This window comes from Sciurus vulgaris (genome assembly GCF_902686455.1).
Source record: "Sciurus vulgaris genome assembly, chromosome: 1".
Lineage (NCBI taxonomy): Eukaryota > Metazoa > Chordata > Mammalia > Rodentia > Sciuridae > Sciurus > Sciurus vulgaris.
The window spans coordinates 62,066,634-62,087,579 of record NC_136461.1 but is presented as its reverse complement, the minus strand read 5'-3'; the positions used below and the strand labels follow the sequence as shown (position 1 = coordinate 62,087,579).

General features: G+C 30.8%; 1 protein-coding gene across 1 annotated transcript in view; it reads left to right on the top strand.

Annotated features, from left to right (window-relative positions):
* LRRIQ3 (leucine rich repeats and IQ motif containing 3) overlaps window positions 1-20,946 on the top strand; it is a 192,055-nt gene that overhangs the window by 116,990 nt on the left and 54,119 nt on the right. Inside the window, exon 6 of the mRNA XM_079129002.1 lies at window positions 17,906-18,035. Within this exon, the coding sequence (XP_078985128.1) occupies window positions 17,906-18,035 (130 nt within the window). The remainder of the gene's footprint in view (window positions 1-17,905; window positions 18,036-20,946) is intronic.

The following is a 20,946-nucleotide window of genomic DNA, read 5'->3' as shown; positions in this document are numbered from 1 at the left end:
AACTCTACTTTCTGGGCCAGAGGTGAGGCAGAATTTAAGCTCAGATCATGATTAAAATGAAGCAGAGGGAGAACTTTGCTCACTAGGGACAAAATATGAACCCAAAAGATATATTCCCAGTAACCTACTTTCTTCAGCCATAACATACCTGCCTAGTTACAACTCAAGTTAATCATTTAAGGTTCTCATAAGCTAATCATTTCACCTCTTAACTTTCTTTCATTATCATACAAATGAGCTTTGGGGGCTATCTCATGTCTGAACCATAACACTTGAATATGGCACTACATGAAGCCAAACTTAAATTCTATTAGGCATACTAATAGATATCCAGTTTTACTCACTTGACTGAGATGGTCTAGCAAGCTACAAGTTAAATATAAAGTGTCTACCTTCTATACACCCAGCATATAAGAAGACATAGAAACTGAATAACCACAAAAAACCTCCCATTTGGAAAGGAAGATAGTGGGAATAACTGTACCATTCTTCCATAGCAGTTACCAAATCTATCTGATAGGAATGATGAACACGCCTTTCTTTTGAAGTAGAGTTGTTCTAACATCTGAACCATCTCTGATGTCTTCCTTGTGAAACATTTTACCCATTATTATTTATTGCCACAGTAGAAGTAGATATTAGCAAATTTGTTCTTCTTGGGTGTTGCACAGTTTACCAGCCTTAAGAGATTTGGGAACTTTTGTATTTCTTTAGAAATATAGAAAACACCCAGTGGATTGGGAGGTTGAGGCATGAGGACAGCGAGTTCAAAGCCAGTCTCAGCAACTTAGAAAGGCCCTAAGTAACTTAGTGAGACCCTGTTTCTAAATAAAATATAAAAAGGGCTGGGGATGAGACTCAGTAGTTAAATGCCCCTGGGTTCAATCCTTGGTAGAAAAAAAAAAAAAAAAAAAAAGAAAAAAAGAAGTATAGAAAACACAGCTTTTTTTTTTTTTCAGGATGAACTTTATTTGATAATACATTTCCTTAAAAAACTTGAGAACCTCCAAATTTATTTGATTACTTACTGACTTTTGTTCTCTACCAAAATTCCTATATTTCAATTTAATAATAGCTCCAAAGGTAAATTCTTTGAATCAGTGGGCCACAGAGAGAAAATTCTGATGTCTATTAATTTCACTAGCTTGGGTCTTGTGTATTCTTCACTGCATTTTAACTGTTTTTCTAAATTCTGGACTCTAAAACGAAGATACTTTCCTTCAAATAATATTTTAATTTCCTACTGCTAGGAGTTAGGGATCACCCACCAATATCAAACCACATAAAAGTTCAAAGCTTGAGGTTTATTATAGACTTTTCAGTCTACATTTGATGTTAATGTTGATTTGACGTTGTGTTACTTGTATTGTGGTACCACTCTTAGAGTTTCCAGTTAAAGGTGTGCAGGGTGCTCTCTGGGTGATTATGGACTTTGATTTTTGACTTTTGAGCTCTTGAGTCACTAGTGCTATAGTCCAGTTTTAACATGTTTCTTTCTGTTCTGCAAATTTTCTTTCTGAACAAAAGCATCTGAGTGCTTGCCGCTGTGGGATTTTGCCTTCTAATAAATTTTGACCTGAAAACTACTGTCTTGCTTGATATTGTTTCTTGATTCTCAAAGGACTTTAAAAACATCTTTTACCCAGCTTTTTATAAGAATTAGTCCACAATTACATTTTACCAATTCTAGATGTGGATGCCTCTTTTCTCCAAATTTTATTTCTCTTATTTGATGATTTTCTTTCTGTTACTAAATTTTAATTCTTATTAAGTAGTGCAGATATTGTTTTTTACCTTATAGACATTCTTTTAAGAGTATACTTATATACTTCTTTTAAGAGTATATTGGAGACAAAAATCTGATTTATTTTTTGTTGATTATAAAATCAAATGTTAATAGGTCCTCATGCTTGTGTCTTATTCCTACTACTACTATCAACTGTGTATATATTGTACATTATTTCTTGAGATCTGGAAGTAACTAAACTGTACTCTGAGAAATATGAGCCTACTAATTGTTAGTTTTCTTCTTTTCCAGATGAACTATAAAAGAATTTTAACTTATTTTTTAAATGAGTTTGTAGACACTTATAGATAATCTAGCTTGAAACCTGATTCATTATGACTCCATAGAGGTCACGAAAATTATATTTGTACTCAAAAGGAGAAAAAGAATTTACAAAAATACAAATAATAAGTTCAAATGAAAATTATGGAAGTGCTATAAATAATAGTGCTGTGTTATTTTCTTCATTTTAGTTATTTTCAGTTTTATCAAATGGTAAAATAATAATTTAGAAAAATGCCTATCTACTTGACTTTTTCTTTACATCATTGAATTTTCATGGGAAACACTAAAGAATGTTATAGTTTTGATTACTTAAATTCCATATTACATAAAATTTTAATTATTTTTCTCTAATCTCTATTAAGTTAATTATTTTTTATATCTCGTTTTTGACATTCCATTAAAAGTCTAACTTAGTGAAACTGTATTGTCAACCTCACATTTTAAAAAATGTCTATACTGAGATACAATATACAGACAGAGACACTATTCTAACATACTGTCTTAAGAAGAAAACTGGAACTAAAAGACTGGATGGAATGATGGCATCTTGGGAAATGTCAGATTGCAAGAGACCAGGAAATATTGCAAAGGCAGAAATATATGAGACTGAAATTGAGTTAGAAACCTAAATATCAACATGATTAGTTAGGCTATCAGCAAAGGTAAATTAAAAGGGAGTTCTAAGTATTCATCTGAGAGGTTTAGTTGTCTCCTATCAGAGGGTCTATAATTAGTAGAGGAGACTCTGTATGTTGGAGATTTAGTAGCTCCAAAGGCATAAAAGAATAAAACAGAAAAGAACATATTTATATCAGAAGTCTTTACCTCAAAAAAGAGCCATACCTGCACATTGTGAAAGATTCCAGTACAAGAAATTAAATTTGTTAGAATTAATCTATTTGACCTTAACTCCTGTGGATCAGATGGCCATTTATTGAGAGCAGTCTCTTCATTGTCATAAATAGGCTTAATGTAGAAAAGCATCACTTTGTGTTCTCTTCCACTTCACCTCCATTCTACAACATTGCCTTTATCCTACAGTTATGTTTATGAAACAGTCTCTATCTCAAAGTAGGCACTAACAGGCCTTTGCTAGTTCACCTTAAGTTCTTGGCTCTAAGATCAAAACCTCCTTTCTGGCACCTATTCTTCCTTCCATTTATTTAGAAATGTGAATATTTCCAGAATGTACCTTTTTGTTTGTTTTAGTTTTCACTTTAACTTGTAGCATTAAATAAAAGGATTTAGGTCCTGATGTAAACTGGAATGAAGATTTGATTTCTTTTAATAAAGTTCTTTTTTACTACTGGAGGAAATAAGTTTCTCTGACTTAACTGGAATATTGCTATTCATATATTTCCTATGCATGTGTCTTTTAAAGTTTATTTATACCCTGCTTTCTTCCAAGATGACTATTTTATGTCAGTGTATTTAAGAATATAAAGCCACTTATGGCAGATTGTATTTTATTTCTCTTCATCATCCTTTACCTACCACAGTGATATGCACATAGGAGGCAATCAACAAATATTTATTTAAAATACTATCTTATATTTAAAAGAAGTGTAATTCAAATTCTTGGTAAATTATTTTGAGTTATAACTTATAACTGAGTCATTTGTGTATATTTTCTGAGAATATTAATCCACTGTACTATGATGAAAATAGTATCTAATAGCAACTTATCATTGAGGTCTTTATGTCAGTAGGAAGAATAAAGGATATCACTGAAAGAAAATAGTTTAAAATAAGATGCAAGTCAAAACAATGACATAAAGTTATGAATTATGAAGCTAAAACTAATTTTATTGCTGATTCTATTATACTAGAACTTAGATACCGTTCAAAGACAAAGAAGATTAAGCATTTATTACATTCTGTCATCTTTACAGTAAATCTTATTATTCTAGAAATTCTACAGGCTGATAATATTAATAACTGAAATTAAATTGTATAGTTAAATTAATGAGTAGTAGATCCTTAAGGATTACTAGAGAAAACAAAAATGTTTTGGTAGATAACCTTAACTTTTCATTCATGTTCCTTTTACTACTATTACAGATAAAATACTTGGTATTAGAGCAACTGATCTGGATCAGCATTCTGTCATTTCCCCCCAATATTTAGGATTCTGGTATAATCCTGAAAATACTAGTTTAGATGTACCAATTAACTTTATGCAAGATCCATACCTTTTGTTGTGTAGTCATCTTGTGGGAAATAAGTATTTATTTTCAACTACTAAATATTTATAGGAAATATATACATTTATTTCACAGGAAAAATCTTAGTTGACAGTAGAGACAGAATAATGTAAAAAATGCTTTTCTTTTGAACTTTAGCTTTTGATTTCATTGAAATATTAAAATTCAATTTTAGATTCTTTGCTGTGATTTAGAGAGCCATAATCTTGCGCTCACTATCCTAAGACGAAATGTAATGTTTGCAGATAGTTGTTAACTAATGGTTCATCTGAAGAGTTAAACATTTTTTTCCCATCTTTAAACTTTATTACTGTATTTTTCTTCAGGATAAAACAAAATTATGGGTCAATTTTCACTGAAGTGGGCTGGATATGTGTATTCACCTTTCATCAATGTCAAAAGGAATTGTGCACATTATTGCCTGGACAACAGGATGAAAATCTGTCTCTGGACACTAGGGATATCAGCTGTACACACAAGATAAGTGTAAAGTTTGAAAAGAGAAATACATGTAGAAATTCATCCATGTCAGCATACTTTAAGAAACTAAAACTTACATATAAATGTTCATGAAAGCATTTACTTCCTCATACAAGAAAACTGATATTACCATTTTTTAATTGAATGAAATATATGATCAAACAAATATTGTGTTGCAAAGACTGCTAATGCACCTCTTTTAAGCTGTCCATCTTATAATAAACAGGATTACAAAATCAATAAAATAACTATTCTTTATCATTTACTTAGGATAAATTTTGATTTATTCAAGCTAAACTTTTTCAACTATTTCAGTGTATTTCAATATCGAGCTAAGCCTTGAATGGAAATATTCCTGTTGTTGACAAATCTATACATCACAAAATACACTTAGCTAGCATGATTTAAGAAGAAAATATTAATTATTGAATCACACTGATGCTGCTCTGTAGTTTACTTAAGGTAATTTGCAAAATATTCCTCTACACATGGGTTTTGATGACAATATTCACCTAGAAAGCCTGGAGAGACTCAGAGTAAATAGTAGGCATTCCTTTATGGTTAAATGTTGATTAATAAAATATACATGATTCTGATAATGCTGATTTCAATAGTTTATGAAACCCTAAATTGATGTATTTGTGTCTTTGCAAATTTGGCGATTATAGTTTAGTTTTAATAATTAATTTTATTTTATAGTGGTACATAAAAATATAAAAATTGTAAATGTTTTTGGGGAACATATGATGCTTCAAAACGTATACACTGGGTAGTATTTAAATCATATTAAATGTTCTTATCTTCTCAAAAAATTATCATTGCTTTATAGTGAAAACTTCTTGTTCCTATCTAAATACAACTTAATATCCATTTATCAGTCTTTCCCTATCTCACAACCTGTCCGACTCTCCCCAGTCTTTGGTAATCCCCATTTTATTCTCAACTTCTGAGACTAACTGATTTAATTCAACAAATGAGGGAGATCCTACAGTACTTGTCTTTCTCTGTCTGACTTATTTCATTTAACATAATGATCTCTATTTTCCACTAATATCACAATGGATGAATAGTATTAATGCTGAATATAGTATTCCATTGTTTACATGTGCCACATTTTCTTTACCCATTTATCACTTGATGGACACTTATATTGGTTCTATTTCATAGGAATTGTGAATAGTACTGCAGTGAATGTATGTAGATATCTCTTTGACACATGGATATCATTTCCACTGGATTTGTACCCAGGAGTCTGATTGCTACCTCATATGGTAGTTCTAATTTTAAGTTTTGAGGAACCTCCATACTGTTTTCCCTGATGGCTATACTCATTTATGTTTTTACCAATAGGGTGGGAGGCTTCCCTTTTCTCCACATCCTTACCAGCACTTGTTATCTTTAGTCTTTTTGAAAAAGAAACACAATTTTATTGGGGTGAGGTCATTATGGTTTTGATTTGCATTTATATGATGGTTAGTGATGTTCAGCATTCTTTCACATACTTGGTGGTCTTTGAGAAATATTTATTAAGGTCTATTGCCCATTTTAAAATTCGATTGTTTTTGTTATACTATTTCAAATATACAGTTGGTATATATTTTCTCTAGGTTGCCCCTTCACTTTGTTGGTCCATTTTCTGTGAAGAAACTTTGTAATTTGATATAATCTCATTTGTCTTTCCTTTTTATTTCTTTGTCTTCTCTTTCTTTCCTTTTTGTTTCCTGTGCTTTTATGATTTTCTCCAAATACTCTTTGTCCATATATTTTTTTCTAGTATTTTTATGGTTTTGGGTCTTATGTTTAAGTCTCAGATTTATTTTCAGGTAATTTTTGTAAATTGAGAGAAATAGAGGTATAATTTCATTCTTCTGCTGGCAGACATCTAATTTTCTCAGCACCATTATCAAGAAGACTGTTCTTGCTTTAATGCATGTTTTTAGAACTTTTGTTTAAAAGTTATATGGATTTCTTAATCCATATTTAATCCATATTTAGATATGTGGATTTACTTCTAAACTTTTTATAGACTTGCACTGAAACTGTGGATTGCTTTGTGTACTGTGGATATTTTAATCATTCTTACAATGCATGAACATGAGGTATCTTTTTTTGTCATCTTTGATTTCTTTAATTAACGTTTTATAATTTTCATTACAGTGAGCTTTCAACTCATCATTAAATTTATTCCTAGGCATTTTATTTGCTTTTGTTATTATTCTAAATTGGATTTCTTTCTTCATTTCTACTTCAGAGAATTTGATATTGGCCTATAACAGTGCTACTAATTTTGGGATGTTTATTTCATATTCTGCAACTTTTTTGAGTTCATTTTGTAGTTCTAATACTTTTTGGTGTTGTCTTTGAGATTATCTCCTTACAAGATAATGTTTACGCAAACAGTGACAGTTTGAACCTTTCTTTCTAAATTTAGTTATCCTTTATTTCTTTCTTCTGCTTGATTGTCTGATTGACTTGGTTAGGACTTTTAGCCCTATGTTAAATGGTGAAAGTGGGAACTCTTGACTTGTTCCAAATCTTAGAAACCTTTTAGCTTTGCCCCATTCTATACAATTTTACTCATTGGCTTATTATAAATGGCCTTTATTATGATGAGGTACAATCCTTCTATACCTACTTTGCTCAGGATTTTTATAAAGGAGGCATGTTGAATTTTATCAAAACCTTTTCTGCATCTATTGAGATGATCATGTTTTTTGTCTGACCTGTTGATAGAAAGCATCTTGTTTATTGATTTGCATATGTTGAACCATCCTTGCATTCTTCGAATGAATCTCACTTGATCATGATATATGATCTTTCTGATAGGCTGTGGGATTTGACTTGCTATTAGTTTTTGAGGATTTTTGCATGTACATGAATTGGCTTATAATTTTCTAATTTGGATTATTCTTTATCAGGGTAATTCTGACTTTGTAGAATGTATTTGGAAGAATTCCTTCTTATCCTACTTTTTGGAATATCTTAAGGAGACTTGATATTAGTTCTTCTTTAAATGGTAGGTAGAGTTCTGCAGTAAATTCATCTGGTCCTGTTCTTTTATTTGATTACAATACTGTTCACTACTGATTCAATACACTAAGTGTTATTGGTTCATAATTTAGTCTTGGCTATGTGTATGTGTCTAGAAATTTGTGAATTTCTTCTAGGTTATCAAATCTGTTGGCATTTTATTTGTCCATAAAAATCTCTAATTATTTTATTTCTGTGGTGTCATTTGTTTTGTCTCCCTTTTTATCTCTGATTTTATTTAAGCCTTCTATTTTTCTTTATTTGTCTAGGTAAAGGTTTGCCTATTTTGTTTATAGTTTCAAAGAACTTGCACTTTGTTTCATTATTTTGCATTGTTTTTTAGGAGTGGTGAAGGCAACTCCTTTCTTTACTACTTCAGTGTGTCTTTTCGTTATTCTAAAAGCAGGCACCAGGATCTCTCACCTGATATCCAAACCTCTTGTGAAAGTAGTTTGGTATGTGTACAGCTGTTAAATTTGATGTGTCTGAAGATGATTGCCAAAGGATTTTACTCAGCTGCCATTTTATGCTGCTACCAACTATAGTTTTGAGTCATTTTATTCAGTAACAGGGATATTGGACTGCACGTAACTAACTTACAAATGGGCATTTGCTGAAATATTTCTTAAGTGAATTGCATGCTTGGGGCTGTTAAAGAAGTTGTGGTGAATAATCTGTGATGTTGGACAGACTGAGATTTGCACTGAAACTGTAAAACTTGCAAATGTATACTTGGGGTCACTGAACACTTTACTGAGCCTCAGGAAATTTAGCACACACACACACCATGTGCACACAAATGTGTATTTCTATTTCATATTTTTATGTAATATATCTTTAGATCAAAAGAGTTCCTGCAGTTCCTGGGATATATGTGATATTTAGGGGGAAGAATCATAACTACACTACATTTGAAGCAATCTTTTTTAAAATAGTCTTTTTAGGCCTTAATATTGTAATAAAAGCAATGTGAAGAAGCATTTACATATATTTCAAACTTCCAAAATGAGTATATTATTCCAAGTTGCAGGATTATAAAACCTCAATTTTAGAAAATATGAGTCAGTTTGGTAGTTTATCAATAATTCAGTTCTAAAGCATACTGAAGGAGCTGGTAACATGCTATACTTTAGAAACATAATTATGCATATGGATATCATGTTACTTCATTGAGTTGTTTTCGTTAAGAATAATATAAACCCCTCCTAAGATTCAAACTCCAGTTTAAAACCTATAAGCTCTAAAGTGCTGGATTTGCTTAAAGTGTCTGGGTTAAAGAAAAACACCCTAAACATTATCAAAATTTTGACAGCACCAAACTGCTGTTCTTTTCTCCTATTTTCTTAAACAAAGACATTTTTCAAATATACCTCAAAATATAGTCTCTCAAGCTACATATTTTGATTTTAAGATGTTTTCTTCACCTGAAAATTCTGTTTTATATTATCTATCATTAACTTTTACATCACCCTATAAACTTGTCTTATTTGAAGATTCCTTAGCAATATTAACTTATATTTTTCATTTCACTTTAAAATTATTAGACTTACTAGTTGAAAAGTATTATTTTAACTAATTGTGCTAAAATATGAAGGTTAATAAAATTCCTGCTTTTATCAGGAGTTTTGTTACCATTTAGTCTACTTTCTACTGTTTTTTTCTCAGTTTCAGTATTTTATCTTTCCACATCTACATGAAGAGCTATGAAATAGTTGAGAATATAATTTAAATATTCGAATAGCTTTGTACCTAGGCCTTAACATTGTACCACAGAGATAGTTGGCTCTTGATACATCTTATTTGAATAAATAATCAGATTTCCCATCCTCTCCTGTTATTTTTCGGTTGATATTACAACAGAGGTTGACGAATCCAATCAAATTGTTAAAGGGATATTGGGATAATAAAGTCACAGTCTCAATCCTCAAAAGGAATAATTTCTCCTATGGGTGAAAAATATACATGATTGACATCAGGCCAGATGCAATAAATACTTTAAAAGTTATTAACAACATTTTTATGCAAAGGAGGAAGAGCTATACTTTTTCTAAAATGTGATCTTTAGGTAAACCAAATACAGAATTATTCTCAGTTATTTCAGGGTTCAAGTATCCTTGATCTGAAATCCAAATTCCAAAATGTTCCAAAGTTCAAAACTTTTTGAGTACCTGAAGAATACCATGAGTATGATTATACACCTGACCTCTTATGATGGGTTGTAGTCAAAATGCAATTGCACTAAAAATATTATATAAAATTACCTTTAGGTTATGTCTATGAGGTATTATGAAAAATAAATATGTTTCATGTTCAGATTCATTCAATAAGGTATCTTTTCACATATATACAATATTCCAAAATGTGAAACACTTCTGGTCCTGGACATTTCAGATAAAAGTGCATCCTATATAAAGTACATGGGCTATTAGAAAATGTTAAAGATATCATAAAAAAGCGAGATAGGATTATAAATGGAATTGCATTCCATATAGATAAATATAAACCAATGCCTTTCTGGAGAGATTTTTAACTGAGTTTTCAATAAAACTAACACTGAAATTTCCTCATATCTTTTTTTAAAAAACTTATTCTACATGATACCAATTATTATACATTCACAAACTAGCATTAACTGAGGCTGCATAAGCTTTCTATGATTCCCTTTCCCCCCCATGTGTTCTTAAACTGGACATTTACAGAAAACATATTTAGGCAACCTCATTTCTCTTGACTACTTTTTATATAAAAATAAAATGTCATGTTTCTCTTTTTATCTAGGTCATCCTTTGTGAATTTTCTTCCTTATACATTGAGAGTGTTACAGTTTCTAGTCTACTTTGTTAAGACAAATTAAGATTAGGATCAAATGCAAGGTAGTAACAATTTTTCAAGTCAGTTAAACCTGCCAAATTATTTAAAGGGTAATATCTTCAAAAGTAATTATTTACCATAAAACACTATTTTTAAACCTTGTCCCTTTCTTTATGTTTTTCCTGTTAACCAGCATTGACTCTTGAAAATAGGGTCCAATTGCCACCTGCAGATTAACCACTTTGAGGAAAATTCTATCTGATTATCATAAGTTTATCACTATACATTAGCCTCCTTTATATTGAAAGCTTTGCTTTCTAATTTCATGAGAGACTGATGCCAAACAGTAGAGCTAAATTTTTTCATTGAGACAAATAAACAGTTTTAATTTGTGTTTTACTTCCAAAGTTATCCCATGGAGTATTATCTGGAAAACCTAAGATCTGGATTAGCATTTTAAAAAAAGTGTATTGGCTGAAAATAGAAAAGAGAACAAAGCAGGAGATAGGATGCCAAATGACTGGTGAATTACTGTGTGTTTTTTTTCTTTTTTTAGGTTCTTTTTAATCTTTTAATCTTTAATTAAAATTTTTTTAATTTATTTTATTTGTTCTAATTAGTTGTACATGACAATAGAGTGCATTTATAAATGTTGATAGATCATACATAAATGGAGTATAATCTAATTTTTCTGATTATATATATTGTAGGATCACATCAGTCACGCAGTCATATATGTGCATGAGGTAATAATGTCTGTTTCACTCTACTGTCATTCCTTCCCCCATGCCACTTACCCTCCCTTCACTCTCCTCTACCTTTTTTGGGTTTGGTTTATTTCACTTAGCATGATTTTCTCTAACTCCATTCATTTACCAACAAATGCCAGAATTTCATTCTTTTTTAAACCTGAGTAATATTCCATCATATAGATATATATGTGTGATTATATATATATATGTGATTTTATATATATATGTGATATATAGGTATAATATATATATATATATATATCAATATCACATTTTCTTTATCCATTCACCTGTTGAAGGGCATCTAGTTTAGCTATTATGAATTGAGCTGCTATAAACATTGATGTGCTTGTGTCACTGTAGTATGTTAATTTTAAGTCCTTCGGGTATATGTTGAGAAGTGGGATAACTGGTCAAATGGTGGTTCCATTCCAAATTTTCTGAGGAATCTCCATACTGCTTTTCATAATGGTTGTACCAATTTGCATTTCCACCACCAATGTATTGGTGGTGGAAATTATATTCCATCCTCACCAACGTTTATTGTTGCTTGTATTCTTGTTTGTTTTTTTTTTCTTTGCGGTGCTGAGGATTGAACCCAGGGCCTTGTGCTTGCAAGGCAAGCACTCTACTAACTGAGCTATATCCCCAGCCCCTGCTTGTATTCTTGGTAATTATTTTTAATGGTTTATTTTTATTTATTCTGTTTATATAAATGTGAGAGTAGACTATATTTTGACATTATATATACATGGAATATAAATTATTCTAATTAGGAAAGACAGTTGAATGAATTGGACATAACTTTCCTCTGTTCATACATGAATACACCACCAAACTCCACATCATGTACAACCACAAGAATGGGATCCTAATTAGAATTACTGTGGCTCTAAAGAAGTTTCTGAGATGATCTTTGAAATACAGCCTATTTGTAATGAAAAATGTATAATGTTTACAAAGCAAATGCTCGTTTAGGCATAGATAGTGGTTCTTTGTTAAACTGCTTTGATCAAAAACTTGTAATTTCCTTTAAAAGTGAAAGGGATTTGATTTGCATAACACAAAATGTGAAAGCAAAACTACAATGTTAAGGAATACTAATTAGGAGAAATTGGTAAGCAAAGCTTGAAAAGCTGAAATATGTCTTGAGGTTTGGAGATAGAAGTGTTCAGTATAAAATATTTACTCTTGGTCTAGAAAGAAGATAGAGGGAATTGTTACCACTGTCATCTACTCTCAAACTTTAAATAATAAATTATCTTTCTTAGGGAAAATTATCTAGTACAGGCAACCATTTTATTTTTATTACAATCAGGTACATATGTGTTTTGTCAGTTACATGGAACACCATTGATCCTCAGTTAATTTATTCCCATTTTCAGCAATGTCTTAAGTTTTATTCATATTATGATTGGATGAGATTTATTAATACATGCATGTCTCTCCCACTTCCAAACCTTGTATAGACAATTTTTTCTTAGCTTCTTCACTCTAAACCATGTAAGAAGATCTCTTCATTACTATTTTGGTTCTTTGGCTTATTTTGATGTAGAATCAACAGAATGGGTAGAGATATGTGTCTGAGAAAGATATAATTATTCCTACCAGATGGTTATGTTTATGCTTTTTGTGTTCATGTGACAAATTCAGGAACTGGTGAATTAGAAGAGATCCTAGAAAATTCTGGAGAGTCTAAGTTGATGTATATGATAAAGAGCTTAGAAGAAAAATGTGAGCATTGTGAAGAGTTGCTAAGTGAAAAGCTTTGGAGTAAATGTAAGGTGTGAAAGACTTCAGAAATAAAAGAATACTGAAAGTGTCATAAAGTCATGTAAAAATAAAAGATATGAATTTCTTTTAAAATTATTTCTGGTTATTGGTTTTTCTCCAAAACATGGAGGTCCATTTTATATTATTGAACTAAAGTTCCTAAACTTCCATCCACTCTTTATTATATTTCTCTTTGTCACTGTTTATTCAGAATTTGACAAATAATTATTATTTGATGAATGCCATAATCCATTCTCAGTACTGAGTAAACATTTTGTCCCTGTGAACTAGATTCTAGGAGAAAAAAATATAACCCAAGTACACAAGCAAATAGTCATGATAAATGTTATAATCAAAACAAGTAGGGCATTGAGTAGAGAAAAATAGGAAGAAGATTATTTTTCACAAGGTTGCTGTAGGATTTTCTGAGAGATAATATTTAAAGTTCAGACCAGAAGAATAGGAGCTAATAATGTGAAGTATGGGAAAGAGAGTGTTCCAGACAGGGGAAGAGTTTGAATAAAGACTAGAAGCATGCATAGCTTATTTTGTTTGGGGTGCCTTCAGGAGTCTGATTGAAATCCAGAGTGCAGGAGTATAATGAACCAAGTCAAGAGTAGCATGAGATAAGTTACCACAGCAGGACACATTTTGCTGAGATTGTGTACCTCATAGTAAAGACGTACCACTTTTAAACCACATTAAAGTAAAAAGAAACATGATCCGTTTTACAAGTTGACACATGTAAATGTATCCTGTACACTATATGCTAACAGAAGGTATTTGTGCTTGACTTTGGGAAGAGATAATCTTAACTTTAGAGAAAGAACAGTAGAAATGGAAAGAATTGAACAGATTTTAAACCTATTTTGAAGGTAAAACTGCAAAGGTTTGCTAATGATTTAGACATACAGTTTCATAAAAAGGTTATAGAACAGAATTTTTCTGGTTTGAATAGAAGAATATTTTTCAAGATGAGGAAGATGTATGTCATAAGAAAATGGGGCCTAAATCTCTCTGTTAACTTTCTCTACTTTAGACTTAAGCATGACCTATATAGGGCTTAATTGCACAATACTTTAGGGGGTTGACTTCCCTCTTTTCATGTTCAGAGTTTTCTACAAAATTTATGTTTCTCTGGTCTGACACAATTTATCAACTATCACTGTTTGATCAGAAGTGATAGGAAAAGTTTGTTATTTTTCCCATTCTAAAGGAAATAATATAGGTTACATTAGGGTCACATTTTATACAATGGATTTCTAATTAGTTTACTCTTAAATGAAATACTTTGGGTCTCTTATCATTTATGCTTTAGATCATATCATGTATTCAAGTGATTAAGTATATTGTACCCACCTGTGATATCTATTCCTACTTAGATTCATCTATTTAATTTGACCCCGGCTCCAGCCTGTGGACATGCCATGTTTTAGACTGCTGTCTGGTGTTAAGTGATTTTGTTCCTTTACCATCTCCTCTGAAAATTCAATAAGCATTTCTTTTGTATTTTGAGTCAAAATATACATATACAAATTGATTGAGATACGGTTGAGAACAGATCTGTTTATAATGAAATTATAGATATTCCTTCAGAGTTCTATCATTTTGTTAATCCTTATTTTTTTTCCATGTGATCACTCAGGCTCTCTACCTAATCATTTTGTAATTTTTTAAGTAATGAAAGATATATCAAACATATTGCTGAATTTAGGTTTACCATACTACAGATATTTGAACTGAATTAACTTGACCCTGTTAAAAATTAATTTATATCTGATGCAATTAATTTGTTGTCATCTAATAATGTTCCTTGGTGAAATGCTACAATATATTCTTAAAATAGTTTCTAAAACAATTAAAGACAAGTGTGAGGATTAGGATGCTATAAATAATAGAATACACTTTTGCAATTGAAAACAAAAATCTTTATTAGATCGGTCTCAGTCTTCTGACAGCTTTTCTTTCTCCGTGGTCTCAGAGATCAATCAATAAATGGTCACATTGTTTCTTTTTCTTCTTGAAATATATATAGCAGAAAAGTCCATTTTCCTTATGTTGATAGCTTGTGTAAGCTTTAGTTTTGAGACATTTCTTAATCAGGTAGCTCATGTAAGTTTTAGTTTATTTAGGAATCTAGACTAACTGATCATTTTACTACAGATTTATTCTGCTATAACATATGAAATCTTTGTAATACATTTTTCTTTAGTAACGTAAAGGAAATTATTTTAAATTATGGCAAACAATGATGGTTGAATACATGAAAAGGGATAAATGGGGGAACTAATGAAAAGATTTTGAAAAGAAATTTACTAGCTACTTAATTTCTAGTCTTTTAAATTTCATGATTCTGTAAATTAACTTTGTTTAGAGATAAGGAATCTTGGATTTGACAAAGTGTTTTCAGAGGCAACATAAAGGAATAAATACTGTGAAAACAGAATTGTTGAGAACATGCATTAATTTCTCATGGGTAGGATAAAAATGTGGTATCTAAGACCATTTCCATGGTTCAAATGGAGTTTGAAGTGATTTTTTTTAACATGGGATGAACTGTAAAGAAGAAAAGACAGGGAAGTTATCAAAATAAAGCAATATTCACAGAAGTAAGAAGATTCAGAAATCATGCCATAACTTGATAAGGATTTATAGAAAATTTGAGGCTACAAAAGCATTTGGTGTTTTTTGTTACAGATTTAATTGCAATATAGTGTTCTATGCTATTTTTGTCATATTTATTTAACAGAAATAAAAATATTTATTTGAAAACAGACTCAACATTACTTAAAATCATGTCACATTTTGATATTATGAGTTATAATTATTCTTGGTAACCTTAAGAAAAATTTCTGAATATGAAGTCTAAAGAACATTACTGAACTCTAAAGTACCCTGCTTATTTGTATTCTAGCAAAAATAGTGATTTTTGTCATGTAAATACTAAAAAGAAATCATCTTAGAGTTGATGAGTGAAAGATATTTCACTGACCAATAAACCCTGAGATTAACTCATGAAAGATAATACTTAGTACCTGCAATGAACAGTAAAACATCCTAGCCCTCTGAATCATTGCAGAGACAAATGTTTTCAATAAGATAAATTAGAGAATACCATGTTACAATTTAAAAGATAGAAAGTCTAGAAATTTAATTAACTATATCTATATTGTGTGGTGTGTAGAAAACATATCTAAGTATCTTTTCTTTAAAATGTAGAATAAAAGAATAAAGGAGATTTGAATAAGTATACAAGGGGTATAGAGGTAAGAAGGATAGTAGAATGAATAGACATTATTACTTTATGTACGTATATGACTGCATGACCAATGTGATCCTATGATATGTACAATCAAAAAACTGAGAAATGATACTCCATTTATATATGATTTATCAAAATACATAAATGCATTTTACTCTCATGTATAACTAATTAGAAGAAATAAAAAATTAAACAAAAGTAGTGATGGAAATGTGAGAATAAATTCTCTATTTCAAAATCCTGTCAGCTGTGATAGGAAAGGTATGACTTTAATTCTCTTGAATAAAGATGTCTATGAGAGCGTTCAGTGTGAAAATCTCACCTCCTGGTTATTTTGAGTATTAAATGAGCTAATATCTGTAAAGAGCTTAAAATAATGGCAGATGATAAGCTCTATGTAAGTGTTACATAAACAAATATGCAAAAGCAAGCATCTAGCTGAAGATAATATTTGCTAAGCCTTTAGAATTTAGATCAGTTTTTCTCATCAAGGAAAGTACATTATCCTGCAAAAGTCTTTCAGTGTACAAACACATACATCCTTCTATGGTTCTGATTTTTCTATGTGTGACAGAGATTATTTGCCTATTGTTATTTGTCCTTTTTTTTTCCTTCCATTCTTCTTGGTAAGAGGCCGTCAATTTTATTCCAATGCTCCCTCCTTTTTTTCCCTGCATAAAGGCCATATTCCTTACCCTCTGCTTTGTAACTGTAGTGGTCAATGAGATCTTTAGTAGAAGTCATTTGGAGAATCTCAGAAAAGGTATTCTTAAGACATATGACTGTGCCCTTTTAAAATTTCCTCTTCCTCCAACTTTCAGACTGAAATGTAGACATGGAGTAGTGTCTCTCTTGAATGATGATAAAACTTTGAGGATAGAAGCAATATGGTGCAATAAAATAGAGGTAATTTCCTCATGACCTGAGAAAACTTCTGGAATAGTCCTGGGTGAACTGTGAAGAGAAAAAGAGCAGTGTTACTAAAACATTACAATACAGACGTTATATAATTTACATTAGACAATGTCCCCATTCCTGATGAAGCTCCTCTTCAACTTGTTATTCCTCCCAGGCATATCTGATCCACTTGTACTTTTGAGACTTGTAATTATGCTGAATGTGGTAGGGGTAGTACCCCTACCACATTCTTCTTGTGTTACCGGCCCTCCTTTTCCAGCTTATGTTACTTCCTTCATTGTTCTGTGAAATAATTTTTCTTTCTCTAAACCTTCCTTTAGACTTTCTGGGTAAACACTATATTGTGTTTCATTGTTACTCCTTATGGCACCCTGGGTCTCCCTTTTCCTCCATCTCCTTTGTACCTTTGTCTAAGGTATATTATTAACTATTAGTAGAAAGGCAGTTTATCAAAATAATATAGAAGGGAGCTTTCTTCATTTTTTCTTTACCTACTTCTCAGATTTTTTTTAGACAATCAAAATATTACATAATGCATGTGAAAGCTCTTTGGGAACTCTAAAACATATGAGATGCTATCAGTGCTTTTATTTTATTTTCACAGAATATATATCCTTCTGTTGATTTTAAAAAAGCTAGTGGACAGAGAAAAAATGTTTCTTCCATTTTATATGGATTGGAAACAAAAGATATTGGCAGAAAATCAAAAAAATCAAGACATCTCTTTCAAAAAGGTAAGTTGTATAAATTTTAATTATATTTAATGAATATATTTTGATAATGACTAAAACATTATCCATTAGGAATAATGATTTGGACTGTAAATAAATAGAAGATTCCATGAAATATACACATCAGAAGGTAATTTCATGAATTTGAAGAACCTAATTTTGTGTAGGTATTGGTAAGTCGGTAAATTAATGATAATAAGAATCATACTGAATTGTTTTGCTGTTGTATGGTTTTTTGTGTTATACCTTCTTTAAGAAATCTGTGAAGTATTAGATTAATCTTAAATTTTGAAATTAAAAAGTGATATTAAATTTACTTCAACTGTGTAATTGTTTTAGTTATATAATGAATATTATTTTTTCTTATTGATATAATTGTGATTAATGTGCATGTTTTTATTTTTACAGATTTTTTTCTGAGAAAATGTTATAAACATTCTTTCCTTTATTACTGTGTTTCACAGAAAAAATTATAAAGCCTTTTCTGTAAAACAATTTGAAGGTATTATCAACTTTCTTAAGGGATCCCCTTTAATTCTGAAATACTTAATTCTATTTTTAAAAACTCATGTTAGTATATCCTTATCTTGGTTGATTTTTTTCTTCTTACATGTGAAACTGGTCACTCTGCCAGTTCCACATTTGTCAGTGACTGTTTGATATTTCATCTGTTCATCATTATTTTCATGTACTTCATAAAGCTCTAAGTCTTTTATTTAAATGTAATTTTATTTTTATATGACTTTTAAACCCTTAGGCTTATAAACCAAAATGGAGTAAAAGGAAAAATAGTAGTCCATGCTCCCTATCTCTCCACTCACTCTTTTTACTACTCCAAGGCAATTTAATTCAATAATTTTATCATATTGCAATTAAAAATAAATGATTTGGACTTAATTAGAAAAAATCTTTTTCAAATTTAGATTTTATCTATAATTTTCTACCATGAAAGATTGAAATTTTATGCTCTGATAAATTTCCCCTAACACATACACTTATCAATTACCTCCTCTCTTCTCCCAGTAGAATTCTAACATCACTATTTGGGGTTAACTAATATTTAATGTTGTATTTATTATGACTCTGCAAATATTGCTCACAGCTGAGCCACACATTATTTTAGGAATATATTTGTTTTCTTAAACTGTTTTTTGTTGAAAATGTGTTTAAAAATCTCTTACACCATTCAAACCACTGCCAATTCAAATATAACCACATTTTTAAAAAGATAATCCTGTTGGAGCCCATCTTTTCACTCTTTTAATTTTATTTCTGTACTTCCTCTGACAGCTGTTACCTTGGCACTTCAACTGTGATTTTGAGAATTTACTTGTCTCTCTGAGCTTTTGAAACCCTTTTTTCCAGGATTCTGTATCATGTTTTTTCTTGGTTTATTTTCTTCTTTTAATGGCAGGCCTTCTCTATTACTGAGAACTTATGCATAGAGAGTAAATTTTTTAACTTAAAAGCCTAAGCATGTCTTTATGCCACACTTAATTTAGTTGATAATATGAGTACAGAACGTTTTTCGGTTTTCTTTTGTAAGAATTGTTTCATTGTCTTCTGGACAACAGTGTTACTTTTGGCATCTGTTGTCATTTAGTTCTTGATCTGATGTGTGTGAACTTCTGTTTGTTGTTGATTTTCACTTCTCATTGGAAATAAATATTTTTTATGTCAGGTATTCAACTATTTCATAAGTGACTTGTCTTTCAGTTTTAGTTTGATTGGTTAGGTTTTCTCTCTATTGTTTATTATGCCTTTAATCTGAAAAATGTTATCCCTCAGCTCTGGATATTTTTCTTGTATTATTTTTGTGTTAGACATTTATCATTTGTAACTCTACAGTTTGATAATATTAAGCACCTTCATATTATTGGGCAACAATCATAATCACCCATCTCCAGAACTTTTCCATCTTCCTCAAGTTAAGCTCCATATTCATCATACATTTACTCTGAACATCCTTTGGGTTCCACCTCCTGGCACCACCATCTACTTTTCTTCTCTAGAATTTGATTGCTCTAGTTAAATCATACAAGAGACATTATGCAATATTTATTCTTGTGTAACTGACTTTAGTCACTCAAGCATTATGTTTTCAGGTTTCATCTGTGCTGTATCATGTATCTGGATTTCCTTCTTTTTAAAGATCGAATAAAATTCTTTTGTGTATATATATCCTATTTTGCTTATCCCATTCATTCATCAATAGACACTTGAGTTTCTTCCATATTTTAGCTATTGTGAATAATGCTGCTATGAACATGAGTATGAAATATCTCTTTGAACCACTCCCTGCTTTGGGGGAGTCTCTCTATCTCTCGCTCTCTCTCTCTTTGAAATGCGGGTTCACTATGGTGTCTAGGATGTTCTAAAATTCCTAGGCTCAAGTGGTCTTCCAACCTCAGTATCCCAAGTTACTGTAACTATAGGTGAATGTGACTACATCCAGCTTTGATAATTCTGTTTTCTGTTTTTTGTAGGAACTGCCATACTATTTCCCACGGCAGCTGTACCATTTTATGTTCCTACCAACTAGTGTGCAAGGGTACAAATTGTTCCACATCCTGGTCAACACTTGTAACTAACTAACTTTCTCATTCATTTGTTTATTTTTATTTTGATACAAGTTCTCACAAAATTGTCAAGCCTGCCTCCAATTTGCAATTCACTTGCAAATAAGATATATATATATCTTATCAGGTAAAGGATTTGAAAATACTTCCTTCCACTATGTGAATTGCCTTTTCATTCTGTTGGTAGTGTCTGTGATATATGAAAGTATTTTTAGATTCTGATTAAGTCCAAATCATTTACTTTAATTTTATTTCCTGTTATTTTAGTGTCATATCTAAGAAATCACTGAGTACACCAATCTCTTGAAGCTTTTTCTCTATGAGTTTTATGATTT